We start from the raw sequence: 11,583 nt of genomic DNA on the forward strand, positions 1-11,583 counted from the left end.
TTACTTCTTAAGTCCTAGACGGCGCAATACCTATCCAATTTGTCTAAAATTTTGCATATGTCGTTTTTGTAAGACTTCCAGCAATTGTACCAAGTATGATTTAAAACCTGGAAAAGACCCGAGTTTGGGGAAGTCGTACAGACCGATCTCCCTTCTCTCACCAGTAGAAAAGACGCTTGAGGCATTACTCCTCCCGAGGATCGTAGGAGAATTTCCATTCGCCGTGCATTAACATGGATTTCGAAGACAGAATAGCACAACAACTGCTTTGCATGCCATCAACGCACATATTTGCCGTGGCTTCAATCAACCCAGGCCATGTGATAGGACGGTCCTCGTGGCACTGGACGAATGGAAGGCATTCAACGCGGTCAGCCATGCCAAACCATTTGAGGACATCACCAGCACGTCCTTCCAGCCAAGCCTGAAACGATGGGTCGCGAATTACATGTGTGGTCGCCAGTCATTTGTAGAATTTAGGGATAAGAAGTCGAAGCACCGTAGGGTGAAACAGAGAGTTCCCCAAGGTGGGGTGATATCTCCGGCACAGTTTAACCTCTACCTATCCTCCATTCCACCTCCTCCAGACGGCATAGAGATCTTATCATATGCGGACGATTGTACGATCATGGCATCAGGCCCCGATCCATTGAAGACATCTGCTATAGGTTAAATGTCTTTCTCAACGAACTTGCCTCATATTTCGCTGCAAGAAATCTAAAAATATCTGCCACCAAATCTTCAGCCACATTGTTCACTACAAATACGCCTGAAGTGAATACTGAGCTGAAACTGGTGGTCGATGGAGAACTGACTCCGACCATCAATTGTCCCAAAATCATCACATTTGACAGCTCTTTCACATTCTCCCCACATGCCACAGCAATTTGCGATAAAGTCAAAAGTAGAAACAATGTCCTCAAGTCACTTGCCGACAGCATTTGGGGTGCAGACATGTCTAGACAACATTCATCCGGACACGGTAGCAGATGCGGTAAATGGCTACCGGGTGAATGTAGTCCTTGGAGAATGACCACCTCCCATTGCACATGAAGAGATTGACCTCCCCCGGCAAACCAGTGTAGTTCTGGCTCAATTACGTTCCGGCAGATGCCTCAACTTCAGCAGAGCAAGGTTTGATGCCGACGTGCAAGATAAATGTCCCGATTGTAACCAGAGATCGCACGATAAACGTCCCCTGTTTAACTGCCCAGCCAGACCCACTCGAATCAGATCCAGATCCCTGTGGACGCACCTCATCTTAGTCGCAGAGTTCTTGTGTCTTGACACTCAACAGAGTTAAGCAGACGAAAGATAGAACACAACGATCTGCTACAACAACAACAACTCTCAACTCGATATCGCTAATTGTCCACGTTGTTGTTGTTATTGTTGTAACCACATTTCCATGCGGAGGTGGTGATCCTCGTCCAACTCCTGTAGGTGAGCAAGCTCGTTCGGATTCAAAGGACCGATCGCCGCGAGCACATGGTGGCATTGGTTATTTAAAGGCGCCAATAACTCGCCTTGTCATATCGAGCATCATAGGCACTCAGTATTTGTGCAAGAGTCGTTGCCGCCCGGCCTCTGACTGAGACTCTCCGCTGATTGTCCACGACTCCCGTTGCAACTACTCCGTATGGGGCATTCCACTGTCCGCAACCTGTGGACGCGCCCGATAGCTCGCAGCTTAGCTTCTCGTGACAGCAATGAAGCCCACACAGATTGGACCTCAATGTTCAAAACTCTGTGGTGCTTGCAGCTATCCCGTCCCGGTAATTGTCCGCGTCCGCAATTGCAGCTACTCTGTATATAAAGCATTCTTCTATGCGAGCCTGTGGGTGGACGCTCATCCGGATGAGCGTCTCCCGTGTGGTGCTCATAGTTGTCCCGTGGTGAGTATTATGGAAGGTGATCTGCAAAAAAATATACGACTTGCCAGAATATGTCTATCAGGATATCATAGCATGCAAAATAAATGTTTGTCGAGCTGCTGCACTCGCTCGTAGTCCTGGTGGGGCGTTCTTGTTGACCGAGCAAAACGTGGAGCCGTCAATCTGCTCCACCAAAGCTGTGTCCGGCGGGTGTTATAGTTAGTTTACATTCTAAAGCTTTATGATCTCGCAAAGCTACACCACAAAATTCCAATAAAACCTTGAATTCTGCCTTTATCGGTTGAGAGCAAATATACAGGAGAGATTCTGGTATCCTGAATTATCCGGTAAGATAAACTCAGGTACTGGAGTTGACATCTTTAGCGAATCATTCGGTATTTGTAACATAAAGCACACATTCAGCTTATGCTAGGCGGCGACTTTGACCATGCTCTAGACTATCCTGTGGACCTTATCCAACAATTCCAATGATTGCGCATTTCTATCTTCAAATTTGGTAAAATTTTTACTGTAATAAAATGAATATAAAATGTATGCCCAGAGTAATATGAACCCAGTGATTTCACCATACTTAGAAATTTTCAACTCTTTTATTCATCAAATCAAAAGTACACTAACGGTGTATATATAAAAAATGGTAAGAAAAAAAGAGGTAGATTTGATTTTCAGAAAAACAAATAATGCTAATGTTTAGAAAATGCATTACATTTTGTTTTTTTTTTTTTTTATTAAATTTTACACTGCTACTGTCACAAATCTGGAGGTCGGTTTCCCCAAAAACAAAATTTTGCGAGTTTTCTCTAGCAGTGGTTAAATCTTAAAAGTCTATTAAGAAAAATACAAAACAAAATAACTGGCGGAAAAAACAAAATGTGTATGTAAGTCAAACAAGCATTACAGTGTTGGGATCGTAATAGAGTGAGGCATTCATGCAATTTTATAGATCTAGGTAAGAAAACGAAAAACAATATTAAATTTTTTAACTAAAGAAAAAATATAATTGTTTAAGGAAAACAAAATTGCCCAGATGGGGGGGGATAGGGATTGCGGTTTGTTTGCATGCAAGGGGAAATAGTTATCATGAGCTAACAGAAAATTGTAATAAGTCAGAATAGGTATATGAATACATATAAGAAGCTACAATAGTTTGTTACAAGCTAACATAAATACAGCTTATTTCTTCTTGCGTCCCTTCTTGGCTGGCGGTGGTGCGCTAGCCGTTTCGGCCTCATCTGTTTTTGTCTCTTCTGAGCCATTTGACTGTGTCGTGGTGGCATCTTCTGCTTTAGATATATCGCCATTTATTTTGGGTGCTTCCGTCTCCGGGTCATCCTTCTTAGCTTGGCCAGCTTTGTCAGCACCCTTGGTCTTGGACGCGGTGGTTGTGGCTTTCTTAGCCGTAGACTTCTCTTTAACACTAACCTCAGAGGCAGGCTGGTTTTCATCTTCTACCAAAAATATGCTATGTTGTCCGCCACTCGAAGCCCTTATTATGCGCTTGCCTTCCGTCTGCTTGCTGACAATCAACGCGGGTTCTAGTACATCGTCTTCTGAGCCAGTGCCCAACTGGTGATTGGAGCCCATGCCCCATGAATATAGTTTGCCATCATCGGTCAAGGCAAACGATTGGGCTTCCCCACATGACACACTGACAACTTTCTTGCCTTTGAGAGCAGTTATCGGTTTCAATTGGGTCACATCATCAGCTACTGTTCCCAGTCCCAAACGGCCGTAGTCTTTGCGACCAATTACAAGCACTGAGCCATCTTCCTTCAGTATAAGTGTATGATGTTGGCCTCCAGCGATTTGTTTGACATTTTCAATTTTCGTGTTAATGGGATTGATAATGGTGGGCAAGTCCTTTGCATTCGCCAGTAGCTGGCAGTAATTGTTCAAGCCAAAGGCCCATATAATACCAGATTGATGTTCTCGCAAGAAGGTGCAATAGTTTGTGGCCCATATGGCTTCAATTGGTTTGTTCTTATTCTTCGTTATAACTAGGCCAGGTTTCAAAAGTTCTGTTTTTCCTCTACGACCTTCGCCTGAGGCCGATCGCAGTGACACACGTCCCAACTGACCTTGTTCCGCACAGCCAACTGTATAGACTTTACCCTGGCAGGTAAGTATGGCCAAGTGATCGGCCCCGGAAGCAATGTCACAACATGTCAAATCTGGCAGGACATTTATTGGTGTCCTCTTGTTGCCCTCCAAGGTTAAGCCCATATTGCCATGAGAATCTCTAAAGGAGCCCCAGGCAAAAACACGCCCATCTTCTAACAAACAAGCCGAATGCGAATCACCCGCTGTGATTTTCAACACTTTGCCTGGCAATTTAACCAAGCTGGGTTCGAATTCGGAACCCTCTTCACTGCTATCGCGGCCGAGGGCACCTTCGTCATTGCAGCCAAACGAAAAAACGCGTCCATCATGTGTGAGCACCAAATTATGCATACCGCCTGCCTTGACATCGACAACATTGGCCACTTTTTCAATTAGCGCCGGTCGTTTGCGTTCAAATTTGGACTCATCATCCCCCAAGCCAAGCTGGCCCATATCACCTTGGCCACATACTAGAGCGCGGCCCACAACACGTGGTCTCTCGGGCAGGGGCAATATGAAATTCATACGTGACCTCTTACCTTTGGGGCCAACGGTATCGGAGGTCTCGCCCTTGTTATTGTTATCAACATTTGTGGTCTCCGTCTCGGCTTCAGCATCAGCCTTCCTTCTAACAGCAACGCGTGGCATTTTCAAAAATGTTGATAGTTAAAATTAACACAGAAAATAAATCTGAAAATGATGTCAGAAAAAACTGCAATCTACAAACTATCATATAATGGCTTATCCATACTCACTTTTTTTATTAACTATTGAATATTTTGCTAATTTCTCTGTGCTTTGCTAATTCTTCGTTGCTTTACTATGTGCGTCTGTGTGTTCGCTTTTGTTTTATCTTTTCTCTCTGTGGGGGGAATCTCTCTTTCTGCAATTATTTTCGTGGCCGCAAAAATTGGCAAGCTAGCAACGTGCGTTTATTTCGGTGTTCTGTGTGTCAATGTTCGGGAATTTGTTCGTCTTCACCGAATAGCCGGAATTTTTGAGAATTTCCCAAGAATCCTTTGTTGCTTGCCTGCGCCTATTGTTATTCTGTTTCGCTAGTCCTTTTTACCTGGGAAACTTTAATTGTGTGCGCGGGAAAACCAAGATTTAGATGCAAAATGCAAGCCGGTAAAGATATCGGCAGCAGCTGTCACCGATGAGGAATGTATTAAAATGTTTTACTCCGTATTTTAGCAACATTGCAAATTATGGTTGCCGTATTGCTGACAATTTTAATAGTTTATGGGGTCTTTGCAACATATGGGTGAGCCATGAGCATGGCGAAACAATAAGGACCAAAACAGAATGAACGTGTTGAGCTTTGTTTTTGAGCGTTGCAACTCAGCAAACAAATCCCATTAAAAAAACACCCAAAAGTTAAAGAATTTGCAAATTTGATGATCGAAATCGAGCGTCATTTCATGTTGCCATACGTGAAGAAGACTTTTTAGACGATAAAGTTAAATATTGTTAAACTTCTGAACGTTGCATTTTGCAGAGGTGCATTTTTCAACACAATGCTCAAAAACAAAGCTCAACGGGCTCAGTCTGTTTTGGCCATAAAGGCTTAAACAGAATAAGCGCGTTGAGGAGCGTTGCGTTGAAAATTGCAGTTCTGAAAACAAATTTTAAAAAATCAATTCACAAAAGTTAAATAATTGTTAACTTTGACGACCAAAAACACTACTCCAAGTGTGGAAACCCCGAATGACGCTCGGTTTTAAGCGTCAAAACTGAAAATTTGTTTAATTTTTCCGAGTTGCTTTTGTCGAATTTTTGTGCAGAGTTGCATGTTTCAACGCGACGCTCAAAACAAAAGCTCAACGCGCTCATTCTATTTTGGCCTTAAGTGTGGAGGTGGCGATCCTCGTCAACCGCAGCTGGAACATGATGGTCATTGGTTATTTAAAGGCCCCAATAACTCGCCTCCTAAAGCTGGCAACATTTGTGAGGTACTATGACATGTAAAACTTCTCTTCAAAGAGGTGTCGCATTGTGGCACGCCGTTCGGACTCGGCTATAAAAAGGAGGCCCCTTATCATTGAGCTTAAACTTAAATCGGACTGTACTCATTGATATGTGAGAAGTTTGCCCCTGTTCCCTTGTGGAATGTTCATGGGCAAAATTTGCAATAACTGGCGTTGTCGAATCGAACATCTTAGGCACTCAGTATTTAAGAAAGAGCCGGTGCCAACCGGCCTCTCATTGAGATTCTCCACTTCCCGGCCCGGGATATCTGTGAGCACCGCACAGGCTGGAACATTGAAGTCCGATCTGTGTGGTGTTCACGAGTTCACGAGAGTGTTCCTACGAGCGCGTCCACAGGTTGCGGATAGTGGAATGTTCCATACGAAGTAGCTACCATTGCAGTCGCGGACAATCAGCGGTATCGAGCGGAGAGTCTCAGTGAGAGGCCAGGATTCACTCATAGAAGGTTGGGTCACAGGATTCACTGAATAAGGTTAAGCCAAGCGATCAGCCGATATACTTTTTTTTTAATATTTGGCAGTACTTGGCATTGAGGATGTCAACTTGTTCTCTTTTTACATTCATTCTTTGTTTACGTTTTCTCCTATATGATGACATTTTCAATCGTCAGATTTGACATCCTTAATGATGTTTATGGGGCCTATCCACTTTGTGTTTTGCATGTGACCTAACCTTCTATTAGTGAATCCTGGTTGGGTCACATGCGAAAACATAAAGTGACCGATTGAAAATGTCATCATATAGGAGAAAACGTAAACAAAAGATGAATGTAAAAAGAGAACAAATTGACATCTTCAATGCCAAGTACTGCCAAAAATGAAAAAAATTGTGTGTTGGCTGATCGCTTGGCTTAACCTTATTCAGTGAATCCTGGTGAGATGTCGGTCGGCACCGGCTCTTGCTCAAATACTGAGTGCTTATGATGCTCGATATGACAAGCCGAGTTAATGGCGCCTTTAAATAACCAATGGTCAGCCTGTTCGCGTGGCGATCGGTCCTTTGGACCGGCATGGGCTTGCTCACTTACAGGAGCTTGACGAGGATCGCCACCTCCACATAAAAATGTGGCTACAACAACAACTCTCCACTTGATATTGCTAGTTGTCCGCGACTGCAGTTGCAGTTACTCCGTATGAAGTATTTCACTATCCGTAACCCATGGACGCGCCCGGTAGCGCCCAGCTAGGCTTTTCGTGGTAACGAGGAACACCACAGAGATTCGAGCTCAAACTTCTAGCCTGCGTGATACTCATAGTTATCCCGTATCGGGCGCATAATTCTACCTATTTATATTAAGCGACAATTCTATTCGATTGCTCCTCAGCTCACGAGTGGATTTTGAATGCCAAAACAAAAATTTTCGAACAATATTACTCGTTCATGTAACTCCGGCGGTAATTCGGCCCCAGAATATCAAACCTAAAACCCTGATACACTGCACTTCAAATCCGGATTTAATGGCTCGATCATCTGTTTTCCCTTGTCTCCAGCTTTACTCCGGTTGATGAGAGGCTAGTCACAATCTGCATAAAAGCCCAATTCTTCAACATCAGCCTTATTTGTGCCCATGCCCCGACGGAAGATAAAGACGAGCAGACCAAGGATATTTTCTACGAGCGCCTAGAGAGAGAATATGACCGCTGCCCCGCCCATGATATTAAAATCGTTCTGGGAGATTTTAATGCGAAAATAGGGAAGGAAGACATTTTTGGTCCAACAGTCGGAAAGTTTAGCCTCCACGAGATAACGTCCAGTAATGGGTTGAGGCTGATAGATTTGGCCGCGGCAAAAACATGGTAGTTAGTAACACCAGATTTCAACATAAAAATATTCACAAAGCCACATGGCTGTCACCCGATCAAACACGAGAAACCAATTTGATCACGTTGTGATAGATGGAAGGGATTCATCCAGCGTGTTAGATGTACAATCGATCCGTGGAGCGAATATAGATTTGGATCATTACCTCGTTGCAGCAAAGGCTCGCACCCGTTTGAACATGGCGAGAAAAGTACGATCGGACACTGCACGGAAGCTGCTTGTTGAAAGCAATTGCCTACTCCATGGAAAATGCCGCGAAATCCGTACTTGGGTACCGGAAGCCTCCTCCAAGAAACCCATGGTACGACCAAGAGTGTCGGGATGCTACTGAAGCCAAGAATGCAGCATATAGAGCAACCCTGCAATCAGTAGGAACGCGCCAGATGAAGGAGAGGTATCGGGAGAAAAGGAGAGAGGAGAAACGTCTATTCCGCAGAAAGAAAAAGGAAATGGAAAGACGTGAGTGTGAGCGAATTGAGATGTACAGGAGTCAGAATGAAGTCCGGAAAATCTACCAAAGAATTAAACATCAAACCGATGGCTTTGGTGCAGGCACATCCTCCGGCAGAGACAAAGAAGGAAATCTGTTAACTGGCACAGATAACATGCTGAGGATATGGAAAGAACATTTTACCCAACTGCTAGTGGGCTATCTTGGCAGCGAAGAGGATAGCGCAGAACCAATCCCTGATGATGCTATAGAATGTTTACCTCCTAGTCAGAATGAGGTCCAAGAAGCAGTGACCCGACTTAAGAACAACAAGGCAGCAGGAGTCGACGGGTTACTCGCTGAACTATTTAAGACCGGAGGCGACACGCTGATAAGGCGCAATCTGGCTAGAAGAACGCATACCCGATGATTGGAACCTCAGCATACTATGCCTTGTACACAAGAAAGGAGACAAGACGGAATGTGCCAACTACAGAGGAATAAGTCTCCTCCCCATCGCATACAAGAGACTCTCGAGCGACTCTGTGAAAGATAAAAACCTAAAGTCAATGAGATAATTGGGGCCGCCCGGCTTTAGACCTGATAAATCTACCATGGACCATTCACACTGCGCCAAATCCTGGAAAAGACCCGAGAAGAACAAATCAACACCTACCATCTCTTTGTTGACTACAAAGCCGCCTTCGATACTCCTTTACGTTCAAAGGTATTTCAAGCCATGTCTGAGTTTGGTATCCCTGCAAAATTAATAAGACTGCAGAATGACACTTGCTGATAAGCGTTCCTCAGTAAGAATAGGAAAGAATCTCTCCGAACCTTTCAATACCAAACGAGGTTTCAAGACAAATGGACAGCCTATCGTGTGATCTCTTTAATATCCTGTTGGAGAAGATTATACGAGATGCAGATGATATGTCTGCCATATCTAGCAGACTAATCACAAGACAACACATGCGAGAGCCTAAAATCCGTTGTAAATGGAGTTTAAATGTCGGAAAGGCTTTAAATCTGAATTTAATGAGCAGTGTAAAGTGCTTTAAGTCTGCAGAACTTCATTGTACATTTCGTTTTAGGTCCTTACTCCAAATATGCTTTGATATGGGTTTAATCTATGTTTACCACATAATATAATTAGTGACACCTATCAACTGAAAATAAAACTGTAAAAAAGGTTTTACATACATTCGTATTGGAAGTACACTCCTTGTTCTGATTAGCATATATCCGATATAATCGTTTAAATTATTGGATACATTATCAAAATGTGTAAAGGACCCATAATAAGGAAGCCCAAAACATAGTGCAGCCGTATATACGTGTCGTATGCAAACGTATTGGTATTTCGGTTGTTATTGTTTTGTATTTTAGCGCGTTTTTTAGAATAGCGGAAGCAAAAAAGTGGTAAAATCATTGCAAGGAAAATTCTATTCTGTGGAAAATTTCTATATTTTCATTTTAAATCGCGAACTTTGCATTACTTAATGTGAGAAGAGAAGAATAATACAACTTTTTGTGCAAATCGGTGGTGCTTAAATAAAAGTTCATAGAAACCGCGTTTTCGTAAGTTGTTAAATCCGTGTCGTTGTAAGATGTGTGCACTTAAGCCTATGTGGAATATTCTTGCCATAAACTGAACCAGCACAACACTTCTAAAGGCTTGTGAAAAACAATTTTGCTCTTTTTTTCGTTAGTTGATTTTTTGTGTGTAGTGCAATGTTCACGTTGATGGTGAAAGTATGGTCGGATAATAAAACTTCTTGTGCAGATCAGAGCTCACCAAAGAAAAGCTTAGAGATTCCCGCGTTTTTAAGGACTTCGAATATTTCTGTTAAATCCGGGTCGTACTTAGAATTGTGTAAAAGCGCCCATGTTAAATACTTCGGTTTAAACTAAACCAGCACAATGAATTATTTAATAAATTGTTGCATGCGGCGTAGAGATTAAATTCGAATATCCCTATCGGAGGACATTTATATACAATTGTAAGTAAAACTTTTCATCCAACTTAAATTTTACGCAATACTCAAGTAAATGCTATGTACCAAGCTAGGCATTATTAGCGTTTTGTATGCGATTACTACAATATCTAGAATTGAAGGGGATAAGAGTGGTGGGTGGGCAGGTATATATTAGCATAGCATGTGAACTCATCTAAAACTTTGTTGTTAAATTGTATAACGGAACAGCGTAAATACCCCTCTCATATCAAAGTTTGCTGTTTAGTTCAAGTTTTTACCAAAACCCTCATTTTGGTCAAAAATGTATTACTTGAATGTTACCATCAAATAAAAGGTATTGGGTAGATAAAGATTAGGTTGTTGTTGCTGTAGCAGTGTGTGGTGTTCTATCTTTCGTCTGCTTGGTTCTGCTTGGAATTCTGCAACTAAGGTGGGGTGCGTCTAGAGGGATCTGAGTCTGAGTGGAGTAGGTCTGGCTAGGCAGTTGAATAGGTGTCGTGTGGCCCCAGGTCATAATCAGAACATTCATTCTGCATGTTGGCATCAATCCTAGCTCTGTGGGTGTTCTGGCGGCTGCATCTGTAGATTAGGTTAGGTTTAAGTGGCAGTCTGCCATCACACACAGGAACAGAAGAAGGAAGATGCCTTCTAGTTCCTACCGTTGAATCATCCAGATCACTTTAAAAAGCTCAATAACTTGCGAATATTCACATCCGCTAAATCAGACAGGTTTTCAAAGAAATGAGAACCTAAAGCGGAAACCCTTCTAACTGCTAGTTCGGGACACACACACAGAAGGTGTTATATAGTCACTAGAGGCATACCCACAGATTCCAGTGTCCCTAGAGTGTGTAAGGTAGCCCTAGTCTCGCAAGCTCGTCTGCTTTAGAATTCCCTCGGATATCTCTGTGGCCCGGCACCCAGAACAGTTGAATTTTGGACTGTTCAGCCATCTCGTTGAGAGATCTGAGACAGTCGACAGCGGTTTTTGTGTTCAGAAATACGTTCTCCAGGGATTTAATGCCAATCGTCGTAATTTAATTGCAAGCATCTCTGCATGATACACACTGCAGTGGTCGGGTAACCTCTTCTATATGACCAGTTCTAGATCTTTAGAGTACACCCCAAAGCCCACCTGGTCGTCTAATTTGGAACCATCCGTATAGAAGTCTATGTAACTTCTGTTACCAGGGATATCGTGGTTCCAATCGGTTCTATCAGGAATAGTGGTACAGTAATTTGCATCTGTAAGGACTTGCAAATTTTGCCAATGAACATTGCATTAAGGAACAGGGGCAAATTTCTCACATATTAATGAGTGCTGTCCGCTTCAAGTTTAAGCTTAATTATAAGCCGAGTCCAAACGTCG

General features: G+C 42.9%; 1 protein-coding gene across 1 annotated transcript; it reads right to left on the reverse strand.

The window, feature by feature from the left end:
- Positions 1–2,466: 2,466 nt before the first annotated feature.
- On the reverse strand, positions 2,467–5,164 carry LOC106093806 (regulator of chromosome condensation). Its single transcript, XM_013260966.2, has 2 exons — positions 4,751–5,164; positions 2,467–4,685 (listed from the first exon to the last, which is right to left on the reverse strand). The coding sequence occupies exon 2, from the start codon at positions 4,641–4,643 to the stop codon at positions 3,069–3,071; it is 1,575 nt and encodes a 524-aa protein (XP_013116420.2). The 5' UTR covers positions 4,644–4,685; positions 4,751–5,164; the 3' UTR covers positions 2,467–3,068.
- Between the last annotated feature and the right edge of the window lie 6,419 nt (positions 5,165–11,583).

The sequence above is a fragment of the Stomoxys calcitrans genome, chromosome 1 (genome assembly GCF_963082655.1).
Source record: "Stomoxys calcitrans chromosome 1, idStoCalc2.1, whole genome shotgun sequence".
NCBI classification, from domain to species: domain Eukaryota; kingdom Metazoa; phylum Arthropoda; class Insecta; order Diptera; family Muscidae; genus Stomoxys; species Stomoxys calcitrans.

Bases quoted from the DNA above. Each gene is read 5' to 3' on its own strand.
- LOC106093806 (XM_013260966.2), bottom strand. From the start codon at position 4,643: ATGCCACGCGTTGCTGTTAGAAGGAAGGCTGATGCTGAAGCCGAGACG.